The 18,605-nt window shown below is 41.1% G+C and overlaps 1 protein-coding gene across 12 annotated transcripts in view; it reads right to left on the reverse strand.

Moving 5' to 3' along the window:
* DLGAP1 (DLG associated protein 1) overlaps positions 1-18,605 on the reverse strand; it is a 416,642-nt gene that overhangs the window by 90,614 nt on the left and 307,423 nt on the right. For all 12 annotated transcript variants that reach the window (XM_083823954.1, XM_083823958.1, XM_083823965.1 and 9 more), the window contains 2 exons: positions 6,168-6,345; positions 3,522-3,762 (listed from right to left, as the gene is read on the reverse strand). In XM_083823954.1, the coding sequence (XP_083680080.1) occupies positions 3,522-3,762; positions 6,168-6,345 (419 nt within the window). The remainder of the gene's footprint in view (positions 1-3,521; positions 3,763-6,167; positions 6,346-18,605) is intronic.

Below are 18,605 nucleotides of genomic sequence, written 5' to 3' on the forward strand. Positions count from 1 at the left end.
TGGCTACATCTGCAAATAACCTGGGATCAAATTATGTACTAACTCACACCTCATTAAACAAGCCTGAAGAGACCAAATGACATGGGTGGCAGCTTTTAGTGCAGGCTATGCTGTACGACGAACGACATATGCTGGCACTTGAGGGCTGCTGGAGCTCCCAGCCAGCACAGCCCAGCACTGGGGGCCAGCTCGGCAGTGTGGGGTCGGCTCCCTCCGTGGGTCTGAGCAATGCAGAGTGAGAAAATACTGGAGTGGTTGGACCCCTTCAACCTCCCAGCTTTCCAGGCACGATGAAGTTGCGACATGGCACTTATTTCCCATATGTTTCTATGTCCATATAAAGTGGCAAGTTTGTCTCCATTTCAAAATCCTTCTCTTGAAAACAAGGATAAAATGCCACTTCACCTACGAGACTTTTGTGAACAAAGTACCCGCCTCCCAGATACATGCAGAAACATTCACTTTGGTGAGGGTAGGATATTTTTTCCCACTTGCAGTCTAGCATTTCATCCTGGTGATGACAAAAGCTTTGTGCCTACAGCCTCATTTTCACACCCGGGCTAGTTTTCAGCCAGATGCAGTCACCCCACTGTGTTGCTGCAGTTGCTTGAAGAGCAGAGCAGGCTGCAGAGACCACCAGCTGGGCACCCAGCCAGAGCTCTGTCCCCTAGCCAGAGCATTAGTGCTGGGTTTATAGTTAGGTTGAGCACATCCAAACAGCTACTCTGGTAGATGTGTACTACTGCTTTCAGAACTAAACCTCCGTGCCATGGGACAAAAGGAAATTAAAACCGGAGGCAGCAACCTCTGTAGCACATGCTAGCAGGCAGAGGTATGGTTTTGTCCACACTGGTTGCTTAATATTTTTATTCAGATGCCCTGGAAGGCTGTGGGCCATTTCTATGGAGGCAAAATTTTTAATCCAGTGGACAGGTAGCACTTTTTTTGTCTTTTCTATTACCATCAAGTTGGCGTTTTCCTGGGCTGCCAGCAAAGAAATTCCCACTGTCAATGTATGATCAGAGCTTTGTACATTAGTCCCTGAGGAAAGATCTAATGCTGATGAAAGGAACCTTCCTTGGTTGAACAGGCAGAGGTGTTTCTGGAGTGGAAGGACAGCTCTCTCATTTGGGGATGTTAAATCCATAGTTTAGATCATAACTGCCCTTCTGTCTCCCACAAAAGCATTTGAAACATCACCTCAGTGGAGATAAGTCTATCTTCTTTCTTCATATCTGCCTCACTGCTGTGCCATTTTATTGAGGCTGATATTAACAGAAACCATCAATGATGCCTTTCGTGTTATTGTTTCCTTTCTAGGAGCCAGCCACAGGCAACAGCAAGGTAGTCAATACAGATGCTTTTGGATGGAATTAATTCAGCTCTAATCCCCATTAAATGGATAGAGGTATGTAAGTCAGGTAATAAAAGAGACAAGTTGTCTGAAATGCTACCACTGCAAGGGATGGGCCCTTGGGAGTCCAAGAATTAAAAAATGAGAAAGATAACTCAGTAAAATTCCCACAGCAGAAAATAGATACCTACAGCAGGCTTTAAATGCTTCTGTGGATGTATAAGGAGAGGGCTGCAAATCACTCCTCTCTCTATTTTAAGGGGCTGACTACACAAGCAGTAACATGAGACAGACCCACTGGATTACATTTTTCCATAACATAACCTTATTCCTATGTTTTTTTTTAATATAGCCAGCTACCCAGAGAAGAGACCAGGACACTGCTGGTGATTATGCTACAAAAGAGAAGCATAGACCAAAGACAGTTTACAATAACGATTTTCCTCTTACAAGTTTTCCAAATGCTTTTAGTTGATACATATAGCCCCCTTCTCCGTTTACACACCCCATTTATGTCCCCCATACATCCCCAAACAGAGGCACCATTTTTCTAAGTATCAGAAACAACCTCTTATGCAAAGATAAAAGTTATTGCCTTCTAGATAAATGGTTAATTACTTTAGAAAAGTAAAAAGAAAAAGTGCTAATAAAACCATTTTAAAAGAAATGAAAAACCAGTCTGCTATGTCCAAGGTGATCCAACACAGGCAAATTCACACTGAAAAATCCCTGAAAATGCCCATCCTTCAGCATTTGCATCACAGTATGTTTTGACACAAGTTAAAGCCCTGCAATGAAGTAACACACACCTTACTTAAATTCTGTCTTTGTGGTGTGGTGCAAACCCTTCTTGCACACACATACTACTTTTACAGCAGAAAATTTTGTCAGATGAATACTGTTTCTTAATGGTTGGTGATTTTGATGAGAACTCCTCTGCAGCATTTGTTAAAAATGCTTTGATGTTTGTGATGTACTGCCAATGTATTTCCAACAGCGCTTAAACTTGTTACTTTTAGAAAAATCATGAATTAAGCCAAACACTTCTGGTTAAAAGGATTGAAAGTATCCTTTGATGGCATAAACCAATTGACAAGCAGTTTTATAAAAAGACTGGAGTTAAAGATAAGGAACTTACAGCGTACAAACAACTGCACCTGGGAGATAATACATAAAAAAGGAAGTTTAGAATACAGAACAGAGAAATTAGAGAACCTGGAAAAGAGGTAGTAGGAACAGTGAAATACTTGTAATAGTAAATATTAGTCACAAATATGAATAGTACATGAATAGTAAATGAAGCTTGTGTAAAGCTGAGGAATGGATGGAGAGAAGTCGAAAGAAAGATGCCTTCCCTCATCCTCCCACAGAGGAAAGTGCACACACGTGGTGGTTTCTGCCTCTTGCTGTCCTGAATACAAAAGGCAGATTTGGATTTTAGTTTCTGACCTCCTCTTCCTTCCCCCTAAGCACTAACTTTGGCAGCAGTATCTGGAATTCATCATGGTTATTTCTAAAAGAAAAGCAACCTTAAAATAAGAGGTTCAAGAAGAGGTAAGTTTCGTATTTAGACCCAAACCTCTCCCTCTTGCAAGGCTCAAGTAGTTTGAACTGTAGAAGGAGTAACAACAGGGTGTGAACACGCATGTTTTGACCTGCAGACCTTTTCTTCTTTCCTTCATTCCCATCACGAAAATACAGCCAAAAAAAGCTGTACCAGTCTCCTGGAGCCATTAATCAACACACCCAATAACTTCCAACTTTCAGAAAGCACGAAGAAGATCACCTCACAAAGCAAAACTTGGCAGAAGGACCCTCCACTGCTGGTAAGTCAGCAGAGCTGCTAACCCAGAGCCTTCTTATTCAGCCTTGCTAAACTGTGATTGCTCTTTTAGGGATGAGAGCAGGAGGAGATATGACCTTGGACATCCCTTCTGTGAGCTCTTAGCCCAGAATAAATTAGCTTGGACACAGGAGGTAACACAATTGCATCAGCCTGGGTCTGTGCCTAGTTTTAAGCTGATTAGTCTGTCCAGCTCCCTGCTGAAACACAGACTCTCTCATGGGCTTTGTGTCTGGCAGAGATCTCGTGGCTGACCTGATGGAGCCACACAGAAAGGTACCTTCCCTTTCTGCCATCCCTCTGGACGTCCGTTTTGTTACTCACCAGTACTGCTCTGGATGGTCCTCACCGTAGTGGTCGTACGCGGGGGAGACGAGGACCGCAGCGAGATGCACTCATCGTCCTGGGAGCAGCCCTTCTCGATGGCTCTCACGTAGCTGTGGCTCCTCATGCGGAAGCAGCCGGGCATTGGCAGATCCAGCGCCTCCACTGCCTGAGACTCGAGCTCGCTGAACACCGACTCGCAGACAGACTCAAACTGCCCGTTCACCTCCATCTCGCTCACCTGCGGACAAAGATCGGGCAGGTTCAGCGTGCCCCCTGCACCACTCTGTCCTGTATGAAGACCCTCAAGCAACAGGGGCACGATGGCTGGAGTCTGTTAGAAGGTCTCTCTGCACATGAAGAACAGGTGAATTGCACAAAAACACATCCCATTTTCCAAAGCAACAATTGTTAAGGGAAAAAAAATATACACAAAAAGAGGCTTCAGGCAGAAATTGAGTGGTATTTAGGCTCTTGGTTCCAGCCAAGACCAGTGGGAAGCTGGGAGTCCCCATAGTAGCACCTAGTTTACCTCACCCTGGGGGGCTGAAGCTCTGGCCATTATGACCATTAATTATACTGAAAAATTGAAATCATGCTTTCTTTGGTGGGTAAGAAAATAAAGGTCAGCTTAACCCCAGGACAAAATCAATGCAACCCACAGGCAACCGCAGTGATAAATCTGAGGGGCTGGGAAGCTCAAGTGCTGATGGGACAGCAAAGAGTTGGAAGGGGGAGGCTGGTAAGGTAAACAGCTTTGCTGCACGGGGGAAATGTTTGTATAACTACATCACCTGGCCGACTCCTCTGGCTGAGAGCAGGAAGGTGCAAGGGAAACCTTAGACCCTTTGTGGAGCAGACACTAGGTGGTGACAAAGACTTCCACTCACGTAGGTTAAAGAACATTTCAAAGCATGTGCCTTTGCTGCAGATCTTGCAAACCTGGAAACCACCTATCTCTGCTTGTATAGGAATGGAAGTTCATGTTTCTAAACTCAGAGTCGAGCCCTGAGCTTGGCATTAAAGCATCATAATTATCACTGTAGGAAACATACACACAGAAACCAACACTTGGGGGTTTTGCTACTTTTCACGCATGCAAAAGGCCATGATACCAGGAGAACATAGGACTGTATTAGGCTGATGCAAAAATATTAAATATTCTATTCCAGGATGAATTTTAGTAAGGAAAACATTATGCCAATTAATTCATACACAAAACTGAAAAAGGAAATCTGAAAGAGTAAAACATTTTTTCATTAGGAAACTGCTTAAAAGAACATGGAAAAGTGGTGGGTAGTACATTATAAAGAACAATTCTACAGTGGTGGAGAATAGCCATATCTCTGCATAAACATCTCTGAATTAAGACTTTTTTAGATTGTTATTTTCTTATTCATATTGAAAAATGACACTAACTCTTTGGCAGACAGCTCTGTCTAAGTGTTAGATGTCTAGCTAAATAAATAAGCTAACCTAATGCTTACGGTTTCCTCTGGGACTTGAATTTCAGTGCTGCTTCTCTTAGATACATCCTAATCCTCCTTCAAGAGCATCAGCTCATACCCTATGCAAAGTGCCTCACCTATATAACACACAGTCAAATAATCTGAAGCTACAAAGTCCAAATATAGAATACCACAGAAACTCAAACTACAGTTTCATTCTGAATGGCACATTATTTGTTATGGTTCCAGCTGAAGTCTTGGTATCAATAACATCATGTGTTTTTTGACATTTCAATGATTTGACATCTCAGTGGTAAAGGGCCAGTATTCAGCACCACAAAACCTGTCTGCTACACTTCTGGACTTTTGTAACAAAGTTCTTTTAAACAAGGGATTTATCTAAATGATCCATTTAAGCAAACAAGTCAGAATCATACCAAGGAGCTACAAGATTTATGAGAGGAACCACTGGTGCACTGTCCTGTGGAGTGCTAGCACTTTTGCAATTCTTTCAGATCTATCCCTGACCAATCCAACTGTACAAGCATTTTGTACAGGCTATTTAATGATGCCAAAATTCATAAACTGAATGTGTGACAGTGGGATTTATTTTTCTTCTGATTTAGGATGAGCATGAAGAAGTCCTACAGAATTTTGGGTTACTATTATGGACAGACCTTTGCACTTAATATATTCTGTGATATTTGCGCTATGCAGGTGAAAAGTTCAGAGGTTATCAGGGTTAAGAATGCATACATTAGAACAGATTTAATCTAATAAAATACTTTTAAAAATGTGAAATACTATGGACGTAATTTTCCTTTAGTGGCACAATCAGCTTGCAAATGATTCTTTGGAGGCATTCAAAGAGTTTTATTTCAGGCACTACACACAAGATCCTTAAGAGAGCCCTGTTTAAAGACACTACTGATGAGCACCTACTTTTGGAAAAGAAAAATGAAAGGTTAAACTGTTCATTCAAACAAACTGCATGTTGTGCCACTCATTCTTTTGCAAAAGGCAGGCTATGGCACTATCAAATGTTATACTCACGAACAAAAATGTGTGAAAACATTTTATTTTTTTAAAGATGTTTTGAAAGCATGTAGCATGCAGCAGCCTAATTCTATTTAAAGCAATATCAAGCTTTTCCTTGGCTTGGTGCTTCCTGTCCAAGCTGCCCACGCATGCCCCCCACCTGGCTGATGGTGCTCATGGCTCTCATGTAGCTCTCGTTGCGGGAGCGGAACTTGGGGGATGTCAGCAGCCCTGCGGGGTCCAGGCTGTCCAAGCTCCTGTTGATCGAGACTTCGCTCACTGCCCTCAGGTAACTGTGGCTCCGGATCTGAAGCTTTGGCGAGTGTTCACTGGATATCCTGAAAGATTTTGGGGAAAATAAATAAATAAATAAATATATATATCTCATCAAGCACAAATGGGCTCACCAGGAGCAGGGATAAACAGGTGTTTTTCATAGGGACAACAAGATTTGAAACAGTCATCACACAATCCTTGTATATTTATGAAATAAGGATATGTCAGTTCATTTATTGTGCTGACAAGTTGAGAAAATGTTGGCTGGGTAAGTAGCTTTACACGACTTGATGTCAGATCAGAAGTGTAAAAAACACTATTGTGTTTCTGAAGTGATAGGATTCCACACTTTTCTAATACCAGTGACAGATGAGATGGACAGGTAGTCAGAAACAAAGAAACCCTGTAAGTAATGGGCACAAACGGCTGTACTCCTGACATATGTGCTTAGAGTCAACCAGCAAAGGTTACAACATCTAGATACAATTTTCCACTTGTGAGATGTTTTATCCTCTGGAAATGTTTGATAAATGCCTTTTCCATAATCCAACGCATCCTATAAATATGTGAGTCACAAAAAAATGATCCATGTCATGCCTTTTTTACAACACAATTAGTTTTCAGGATACTTCTTTTTCAGTGATTAATGATCAGATAATGTATTGAAAGGGTGATTCCTTGATATTTTCATTTAAATGTGTTCAATATTCTCCAAGTATTACAAAGCCAACAAATTAATTATTAACAACTTTTTCCATTTTGAAATGTAAATCTGACATGGACATTTGCTTGTATATGGAAGAAAAATCTGTAACCTAATTACAGGTTTAATCTTGGTCCTTGAACCTTTAGAAATACGTACCTGGTTGACCTGAAAGAAGAGGATCCATTTTACGTCTAATTCCTCAAGCATTTGCAGATATTTTGCATTCAACTAGCTAATGATGGCAATTAGCATGAGCAATTTCCCAGTGGCATGCACAATTTTGGTAATTGTCAACGTATTTTAGGAGGATAATTCCATTGTGTAATTGTACACCTAAGTAGTTCAGAAATTGGGTCTACTTCTGAATGCTACAATACAGTAATAAAATCTAGGCCATCTCTGCAATACACATCTCTGCAATACACATCTCTGCATTCTCTGGCTGCTAATTACCTACCTAATAAAAATATGTAAACTTCTACTAATTACTAGGTATGCCTGTCACAAGATTAAGATAAATCCTTTGCTTGCCATTTTCACTGGGTATGCAGTGCAGTACCTACAGCAACCCTATGCATATGCTTTGACTCCTTAAGCCATTTGATTCCACATGTCAAAAGTAGAAAGCTTTTTAGACATCATAATTACTAATGTTTCAAATGACTCATAGAAAGGAAGAGACAATGATGAAAAAGTGACCATTACTAACGGCTAGCTGCAGCATTTTGATGACTAGCAGTAAAAAAATCCTGTCCATTATATGATAAAAAAATAAAGAAAAAAGAAAATAAAAATAGAATGAATAATTCAGCAGACATAATTTTTCAGATGCATGCAAGCTACTTCATCGCCCTGCAGATCTGTAAACTGATTTGCATTGCCTGAAATGCATTTCTTAAATTAATTCAAAATGTATTTTATGAATACGTTTTGAACAGTTTGCTGCCAATATGTGACATGCAAAATTCAAATATGCTTGATTAGCTGCCAGTTAGTCAAACGCGTCACCTGGGGCTGTCGCTGTTCACTGATTAGCTGACCTCGCAAGAACAGACTGCAGTACATCGCAAAATTCAGTGCACAGATAGTGCCAGACAGAAATTTGCAAGTGCTGAGGCAGGTGCCCTTTAAAGATTGGAACCACTCTATCAAGGTGCAGGCACCCTGGGCAGCAAGATTTTGCTGTTGCAGCCAGGGTACAGATGCTCCCAGTGTCATGGAAAGCAACCACAAAAGGTACAGAAATTCATTTTCTGCATGCATTAGCGTAGCATAAGAAGTTTCTGAGCTCTGCAGAAAACAAAGGCATCCATCCATGACAGTAAACGTTTTTCTGTTGTTTCAGATGTGGGTGGTCAGCACAGCTGCCTTCTTTCTCTCATTGCTCTTGTTCCTGAATATATGACTGGCCAGTTTGGCACATATCTAGAACAATGTTTTACAGGTGGCCACTTATCTTAGCCTGCACATATCTCCCATCTGTTGTTTAAACCAGACTAGGATATTGGCAGCTGTTGGAGGAGGTGGCTTCGTGCTTACTGATTGCTACAATCACTGTTTCATGGTAGTGATGGGGAAAAAAATAAAAATTTAAAGCATAGACAAAGAAACATCTGAAGGTTTGCATTTATGATGATTACTACTACCTTTATAGCTGTGTAATAAATTGTCTCTATCTCCTACAGTACACTTCAATGAACAGCTGAAATGCCACTGGAAATTTTGAAATCATTCAAGTTAAGCATGAATCTGGCGATGTACAACAGGGGAAGATCTGAATGTCTAATTTATTTTTTCAAAGTTACTACCACCTGTAAACAGCAAATGAAAATAACATTTTCTTCCTTAAGGGTTCAACTCTATGTCATGTTAATTCTGCATTGCCTAAACTTTTGTTTGTGACATTGTAATTTCCACAACTTAGTACGATAGACAAGGGACTAAGACTTTGGGACAGCTCTTAGGGCCAATATAAAATGGCCAATTAGTTCCACTCACTGCATTGGATATATTAATTGGCAGAAGGAGGATGTGAATTATTAAACAGCTTCAACAAGCTCCTCAAGTGTGCTGCATCATTTCTGTGCTGCATTGCCTGCCTGTGTGACATGGGACAAGTGCTCAAGGGCAGTCCTGAACTCAGTACCCAAGACCTTTCCCAGGGTCTTACACGCAGCTCATCCTAACTGTGGGGCCTGAGGGGACTGACCAGAAGTCATGTTGAGGTGGGTGGAAAAATGAAGATCAAATAGGTGCGCAAATGAAATTTTTAAGCTGCCTTTGCATACTGCCCATTGCTTTCTGCTCTATACATTTCAGACGTACTGAGGTTGAGTCTCTCATTTTCATTAAAGGCTTAAAATGCACCCATGTAATCACCCCTAAGACCATTGTAACATCCATGTTGAGAAATACTTTCAACCCACTGTTACAGATGTGTTTGTATATACACATCTTTAATTCAGATGGAAACACGTTTTGGTCTCTAATGTATTTAACTATTTGTAGAGTAAGGAGTTGGTCTACAGAGGTAAGCAGAGGAGAAGCTAGAGCTAACTGATTTGCTCTGGTTTGTACAGGGAGGTCTGGGATGGAGGCAGGAAAAACGTCCTAGCCTGGTGCCCAGCTCAGATGATCACCGGGCCGAGTGAAGGTGGAAGGAATGCCATAAATTCTCTTTACATACCGCTTTGTCACTTCTGACTTATATATTCTGTCCATAATTTAGTTCATTCACATATATATTAAAGGGTATAAAATATAGTGTTAGCAGGTTAAAAATGAAATAGCTTTGAACATATTTCTGGAAGAGTTTCTTTGCATTCAAAATACCTTTGAAATGTCAAAAAGAAGGCAGACAAGAAGGATGCACCTGTTCACAAGAACAGACAAGCTTAGTTTTTAATATTTCCTTTTCATTTAGGAAAGCACAATGCATGCTGTCGTATATGTGCTTTTTATGAAAAACACTTTCATTTACTACATTTTGTGTCTGAATGAAAAAAGGGAGAGACTAGACCAACAATGTCTGCTTACCCCCACCCCCCACCCCCACCCCCTGCTTAGGCCAGACACAACAGAAAGAAGTGTTGTAATGAAAAATATTCCTAAGACTGGATTGTCTTCCTTAAGTTCAGCATTCAGATTCATAGCACAAAGCACAGGGTTGTGCCAGTTGGGTACTGTGCTATGCCAACACAAAATGACAAAGCAGAATAAAGGGGAAGTCCAGAGACATGTCCTGAATACCTCTGGAAGCCAGCAAAGGAGCGTGCTAAAAACGGCCTTTGAACAAACAAGAAGTCCCCAGAAACACATCAAACCCAACAACAAGAAAAAAAACCTAACTCCGCAATCCAGCACTATTGCTAAATATCCTGGCTCTCATTTTTCTATCCTGTAATGGACAGCTTAGCTCCCAGGGGCTTATTTACCATAGGCTGAATGCCCCATCTCCACTTGGCTAGTGTGTATATTCAACGTACATCTCTGTGCTTAATGTTATTTGCATTTTGGTTTTGCTAGAAGGAAGAATAACTGCAGTCTGACACTGAGCAGACACTGAAGGACATCAGGGAAGATCATGTACAGAACAAAGTCATTCAAGTGCATCTGTCTGATTCCAGCCATGACATGGGTCACCAGCCTGGGGTAATTTGATCATGTTGGCACCTATGTTCTGCTGCTTTTTCAGTGTGGTGAACACAAAGCTGTCATGCTACTGACAAAGATAAGGGCTGTACATAACAGTTTTGAGCATTTCCTCCCTCACCAGGGATTTTTCCAGGTTTTGAAGATCTCCAGTTCCGTTTTTGTTTAGAATCAAGTGAACCTCCTCATGAGAATTTCCTACCTTGAAGCTAAACAAATAACTCTCTCCTTAAGTCCTTGGTGTGTTGCTAAAGAGCCAAGTATGAGAAAGAAAAATCTAAAACTTGGAGACAACCAGAAAAGCTCATCTGCTGAAGAGCAATTTAATGTTACCAGCACAAAACTGGCATTATAAGAGATGTGATTAATCAGACTACAAACTGTCCTCGCTGTATGGACCAACCAAACCACAAAACCATGCAGGACATGCCTGCATTAATAATCTCTCACCTGGTGTAGCACAGGGTGAGAAGAGGCAGAAACTGTGGTGCTGTGTATTTGTCTCTGCTTGATTTTACAGACCCTGGTAGGGCTGAAGAGGAAAGCACTTAAAAACCCAATTAATCCAGAAGTCTATACAGGTTAGTGTCACGCAGCTCTCTAATGTGTCTTTCTCCAGCTGTTGCAGCTTTTTGAGTAAGCACATGGTATCCTGCCAGAGAGCTCCTGTTTGTTTCACTGAGGACAGCAGGAACCGATTTTTTTTTCTTTTTTTTTTTTTTTTTTCCAGCAATTGCTTCAAAAAAGCACAGTCCCCTTTAAAACTCCCCATGTTGGACTACTGCCAGCTTCAGAATCAGCCATGAAACTGGTTATTTGTGATTTTACGAGAGGGAAACCTCTCAAAGGACACTGAAGCTCGGGGTTGGGATTTTTTTTCCTTTTTGTTTCAAGGTGAGGGAGTTGATGTTATGTGACCACGTTTACTCCTTTTTAAGTGCTAAAATGTCATCAAACAGAGCTGGCTACTGCGTAAAAATTAGCACACACATTCAAGCAAGGCTCCCCCTTCATCTCAAAGATCCTCCTAGGTGAACTGAAGGATCCTTTCACCTGCCGCTGACATGCTGAATCATCTCCATGCTTTCTAGACAGAGCGCATAAAGAATAGAGCATAGCACGGAAGTGACACATCGTGCCATATGCAATTGAGTTGACAAGAGCAGATGGAAGATGATGCAGGCAGACATTATACAATTCTCTTTAATCAGAAATCTGGTTTACATGCTGGTGCTGATTCCCATGCGGGGGTGTGTGTGGGGGGAACAGTTGTGAGCGCTCTTCTCTTCCACCCTGGAGAGTGAAAAGAGATGCTGAAGCATAGAAACTGCTCAACCCAGGTGAACCAGCTCAGCCCAGTGACGCCAGGGTAAGCTGTTACTGTATAGGAACACACATTTTTTATATACACTGGAAAAGAAATCCACCCTCTCTTGTCACACCTACCCTGGTAAGATAATATATCTTTGAGAGTGCTCACCTTGAGAAGAGAAGCTTTTCTCTCAGAAGACCCACAGAGGAAAGCTGCAGGCCTTATCATCCCCTGTTACCAGTCTTATCATCCCCTGCTAAGGATCTTATCATCCCCCGTTATCAATCTAACTTAAGTATACCTACAAGCAGGTTTTGGAGGTCCTTGCTTGAGGAAAAGATCTCTAAACTTCACCAAACATGGCACAAGGCTCTTCCCTCTTTCAGTGTGAGCATCCTTTGGGCTGGCAGGCATAATCCCAGGAACAAGCGCTACTCAGCAGCAGAGATGTTTGTCTAAACTGGAAAAGCTCTTGGCATGTATTAGATATTGGGCTAAGAGCAAACACTGCATGAGGGTCTGAGTAGTTAGCCCTGCCTGGACCCCTTTGGTCCCTGCTAGGGTGAGGACGGATCCTTTGCTGCTCTCTCCAGCTGTCTTGTTTGCTGCGGACTTCTGAGGGATCCTTCATCTGCATCAAGGCCCACTCTTCCAAATCACCTGCATCAGCCCAGCCTCTCTCTTCATTAAACATCTCCAGAATTCGTTTGATGAACTCTACTCTCTCAATTTGCTGGCAGAAAAGTCAAACCCTCCTTCCTACAGAAAGCTCTCCGTTATCTCCTCTCAGCTCACCTATTTGATCCCATATAACTTCATGCTGCTGGTGGCTTCAGCATCACCCCTTCCCTCTGGTGATCTCAGAAGTTATCTGCAGTCTGCTCAGATGAAACTCTCATTTCAGTAAGTCAAGAGCTTTGCTCTGCTAGCCAAACACCTGCAGCAAGCCCTCCAAGAAGCAGGGAAGGTGGTGCCTCGAGGCCTGCTCAGGCACAGCTTAGGCATCAGACATGAACCACTTCACCACTACATTTCTAATTGCTGCTGTTATCATAAGTGACTCAAATGAGACTGTCATTTCTCTCCTCCTCTCAGGTGTTTGGTAACATACTCAAAACATCCTTTGGCACACCTGTGGATCTGCACTTCCTGACGCATTCATGGCAAGGAGAAAAAAATGAGCATCTTAGTTTGTTTTAGGTTGCTCCTAGTAAGAATACTGACAGCTGTTTTTTTTTTTTTTTTCCATTTGTTTGCTTAACCTCAGGGTATCTGTGACCAAGATATTCCCCATTTCAATGTTTGTGCTATTCTAGAAAAATCACTGTCTCCAAAGGCCCGGACCTTACCTGCCTAATTAAATTTTCAGGTCACCCCCATGCATACATTAAAAGTTTGATGAATTCTGCTGGTGGGAAACCCCAAGAATTGTAGCTCTCTACCAAACCACAATAGGAGAGCTGTTGCTTTTCAGGAACGTCACCCAGGCTTCTGCTGAGCCAGCTGTGTAACCAGCCCTCTCTGCTTAGCACCATGGTTTATGCAGAAGCACCGGCTTGCTCCCAGGAGTGGGAGGATCGCATGCCTGCTCAGCTCAAAGGCATCTTCTGGGCAGGCTTCCCATAACTGAGCATCCTGCTGCACTACACCAAGTTGTGGTATCGGTCAGAATTTACCTACAAATTATGTTTTCCAGGTAAATACTAAAACGGTATTCACTGATGAATGTCAGGGCAGTGTTTACTTAGGAGCAAATTTTCTTGACACAAACGTTTTCAGTGTTCAGTGTCCTCAGCTCCACGTGGATCTGAAACCAAGTGATGGTCACTTACATGCTGCATGGCCCTGAGCCTGCAGGCCCTACCATGCATCTGCCAGGCACCGAGCTCAGAAAGAGATTTCCAAGCATCTGGGCTAGATCTGTACAAACATCTCCCAGTGAGATCAGGAACGCTTCTTAGTTTTGCAAGTCAACAACCTTACTCCAAAACCTGTATATGAATAAGCAGCCACCTGTGTTTTTCCAAAAATGCATTTTACATAGACAGTTTTCTCAATTCCTGTTCAGTCTTCTGCCATTTTAAAAGTTTCAGATATCTACCAAAAAAAAAAAAAAAAAGCAGGTACAACACCAGCTGTACAGATGTGCAACACAAACCAAAACTATCGGAGAAACTCTGAAAAGTACATCTCAAAGCAATGAGGAGGGTAGGCAAGTAACTCTCTAAGGAAAAAGAGAAAAATACCAAATCCAGCTAAGCTAGGGCTGAGCTCACTTTCATGTATCTTTGAGAACAGCACTACCTGCAAAAGGATGCTTGAGAAAGCAAGATGCAATACAGGGAAAAGCATGCTACACGGTTAGCTCTCCTGCTGTGGCTACGAGTTATTTCTTGATGACACTTGCAAACTACTAAATTGGACTGTAATATGTGCTGGTGGGGGATTTTGTCGCCTCTTTTCCCTTGATGGTGCTATTTTGAAAGATCATATGTGCACTCTCACTAAGTGGCTATTTCAGTATCCTCTACTTTAGCTGTTTTTTATTTGAAGAACACTAAGCATTTTAGAGTGTCTGAAAAAGAAGACTGCTTTTTCTTATTTTCCAAGCAAGTACTTTTGACTTACTATGTTTTGTTTCTGTGCAGCCACCTGGGAGGTGTTGACTTGAAATGTCAAGTCAACTTGACATTTGGCTTGAATGCCAGCCGCTCCTGACAAGAGGGTTTGAGAGGGGGATGAGAAGACAGAGCAGTGACCTCCTGGATAACTTTACCAACAGTTTCTCAAGCTGTGTCTGGATGAGCATAGCTCAGAGCTCAGGTGTGACCTGCAGCTGTCTTTTGCTATTAAAATAGTATTTCAGGGGAAACTGTTCGAATGGGAGTTATCACTGAATAACAAAAAATACTGCCACCTCTCCTGTCATACCAGAGAAGCTAGAAATAATAACTTTTCTTCTATACTTTTATGCAAAGTAATGTCTAGAGTATAAGTAAATTAAAAAGTGATGGTGTGAAGTAGGGTTCCTAACAAATTCTCTGCTGATTGTCTGGGCTGCAGTCTTTCCTAATCTAGGAGATTTTCCCTTTTAACTCTGATCTTGCAAAGCCAAAGCAATACTGCAGGAGCAGGGAGACTTTGCTTGCATGTAACTTTACCAGAGCTATTCCTCAGAAAAAAAGAGGAGTTGCTACCATTTTCCCTTCAGCTGCTTTTACTTCAAAAGAAATCCCTTGAAAGAAACCCAGATAGTTCAAAAAAATCCATCTGTCCATGTATATTTTATAATTCTCTCTTTTCATTCCAAAGTCATTACAGCTTCGTTTTGTTTTGTAGTGGTTACAAACAGACCAGACTGCTGTCCTGAGAAACAACGTGAAGTGGTAACGCATTATTTCAGGTATGTGTGAAATACATCATTGCCTATGCAGTTTGGTTTGTCAATACTTTTATAAACAGGATCAAAAAACTGAATACCTCCAGTTGGAAGCCTGCAGTTGATTTATATTGTGAAAACTTTTCTGATTACTAGAATGCTTGAAAGATTTAAAATGCTGCTTAAGACACATTTCAATTTTCCTTCCTTCCTTCCTTCCTTCCTTCCTTCCTTCCTTCCTTCCTTCCTTCCTTCCTTCCTTCCTTCCTTCCTTCCTTCCTTCCTTCTTTTTTTAATATATTAAAAACAAAATAAAAACCAGATGACTTATGTGTTAAAGGCTATCCTTTGGACAGACTTTTACACAATGTATCCTGATGAAGCAGAATTAATGATATTTTGGAGTACGAGAGAACAAAGGAAAAAAATATCTTGAGAAGCTTGCATAATAATGACAAATCCAGCTGGGAACTGAAAGGGATTTTTTTCTGCAATTTAAAACAGTTATCTTTTAAACCCGTGAAAAATAAATACCCTGAAACATTTATTTGGGTCTGAGACTAAAGGAACGGAGAACCATTTATCATGCTGTTAGTGTCAAGGGCAATGATTCAGATGGAGACAGTAAGAAAGTAAAAAATATTTCTGAAACATGGATCCTTTTCAGGGCTGAGGATCTTCAAAGGGATTGTGTACCTCATTAGCGAGGAAGAAAACCTTTAAAACCTGAAAAAGTCAGCTGGCATCTTGACCTATAATAGCAGGAGTTCTTAAGTATTTCCAAATACTTATTTGAATTTAATTATCTTACTTAGAATTAAAATGTGTGCTTTACTGAATTGGAATACTGCTCTTTTCCAGTGAAAAATTAAATAAAATCCACTGAAGTCTGGTGAAAATGAGAAAAAGTGCCCAAACATCTTTGTTTGCATAGGGAAAGGAATAAAATTAGTTCTTCACGAAGGACTGATTAATGGAGTGCACTAATCCTGTATAAATCAGAAACCAGCCAATCACTTGTGAATGAGATAGGAAAAAAACATCTCCATTGGATAATATAATGATCCTGGGGGTGTTCAAGGAAAGGGTGGATCTGGCGCTTAGGGACATGGTTTAGTGGGTGACATTGGTAGTAGGGTGATGGTTGGACCAAATGATCTTGAAGGTCTCTTCCAACCTTAATGATTCTATGATAGGTTACATGGTGAAGCTGAAGATGGCTCCCTGTACTACTCAGATGAAAATACCTGGATATCTATTTTTTTAAACACTGTAACAGAAAAAACAAACAAAAAAACAACCAAAAAAACCCAAACCTAAGCTCTAAAACTTCCAAGATAAGTGACTTCTACTTGGCATTTAAAACCATGGGCAATGGCCTGTGACTCAGGGGTTTGGATTTCAGTTTTGACAGAAATTTGCTGTGACCTGGAAGGGAAGTCATATAAACTCTCAGGCTCAGCAAATAGGTATGTTGATAGTTCCCTACAGCACCTCTCACGTGGTTTTCTGATGCTGAATTAAAGTTAGCAAATGTGACTGAGGTTCCTGGGTGGAAAAGAATAGCAGCATCATATTTTTATTACATTACTGGAGGCAAAAGTGAGAGAATGAAAGCAATTATAAAGTTCAGCTCCAGAAACACATATTCTGTGCAAAGCAAAGAAGCTGGTCAGTAAAGAGGAAAGAATGTTTGGTGTGATGGTCAAAAGGTACTTTAGAAGAAATGCATTTTTAGATTAAAACCATTATTGACTATGTATGGTGATTTACACTCTCATCTGAAGTCAATGCTTTTGCTGGGGGAATATAGCACTCTGAAAATATCTCCAGCCTACTAAAACTGCAGCAAGCTACAGAAAGGTTTAATGTTTAAAATGCCCATTTTAAGCAAAGCATGATGGAACCTACATTACTTTCTTGAGCCTCACAGCTCTTACGAGGGGGGCTGCAATTTTGCCCTGAAGTTACTTAACTTAATTGAGCCAGATGAATAAGTGCTGTCTTTCTCAGATGACCTCTTCCTTAAATGTTTGTTTTATATGCAGCAAAACTATTTTTACAGCTCAGATTTTGTCACCTGGATTAGGAAAACAACAGCATTTTGAAAATACATTAATCCATTTCTTGTTGTCAGGAAATACAAGGCAGAGACGTGTCTGAGTGTTTGAGCACCAGCATGTCTTTGTGTGCAGGTGGCACTCACAGGGCCACCTTTGAGGGTCTGCTCAGTGTCCCACGACTTTGGCTTCACCTGTGATGTGCCAGGTAAGGGCCAATTTGTCAACCTGCCAAATTTTGTTCCTCTGAATAAGTAGGTAGGGCATTCCAGCCTTGCCACACTTTCCAGTTTTCCTGAATAATTCACGAGGCAATGTGTTTGATCTTAATGATGTGTATACGTCCAAGCTGCCTACTGGTATATAGACATACGTGGACACATCCCGGTAGATGGACAAAACACTCATACCCAAACTGTCCCCAGTATTGAACCATGACTGGACAAATTAAGCTGCTTCAAATTCATGAGTTTTTCAGTTTAACATATATCAGAGATCTGCTGCATTAAATTGCTTGGATTTGGTGCAATGTACTGTGTGGAACTACAGAAACGCAACAGAAGTGGGGTCACCTTCTTTACATGGCTGCTAATGGAAATCATGTAATATGATTAACAGAAGGGACTGGCAAAGCTTGAGGTGGCCTTGAAAAGCTGCAAGGCTGATCACATCACATGGTCATGGCTGCATACACAGGGGAACCAAGGATTACCAAGCAGGCAGCGAGCTGGAGGATGTGAGCCTGAAAAACGTAAGTTCCCAGTAGCTAAACTAATGGAATCATTCAATGAGATGTTAATAAAGAGCTCCAGTTATTCTCACTGGAGCCAGCCAGCCACTAGAGGGAGGAATAATCTAGTGCCAATGATTGCAATTTATTACGCTTTTGCAATGTGTTACGTTTTTTTCTTAAAGCTTGTCTCGTGAGGTTTGAAAAATCTCTTCAGTGAAAGGAAAAACCCCTCCAGTTTTCACAGTTGGTGAAGAAAATATACAAAGTTCAAGGGCTCAAGAGACAGAAAGGATATATAAAATGCAATGCATCTATTACATCTTGGAATATATTCGGATTTTACAGCCCAGATGAATTGTGGACCTGATTTCCAGTTAATTAGGATTCACAGAGCAATTTGCTTTCACAGCATTCATTATACCATTACAAAAGCTGTAGGATTTAAAACTTTTTAATGTGCTTTACATGAAGGAAATTACTT

This window comes from Anser anser, assembly GCF_964211835.1.
Source record: "Anser anser genome assembly, chromosome: 2".
In the NCBI taxonomy this organism is placed as follows: domain Eukaryota; kingdom Metazoa; phylum Chordata; class Aves; order Anseriformes; family Anatidae; genus Anser; species Anser anser.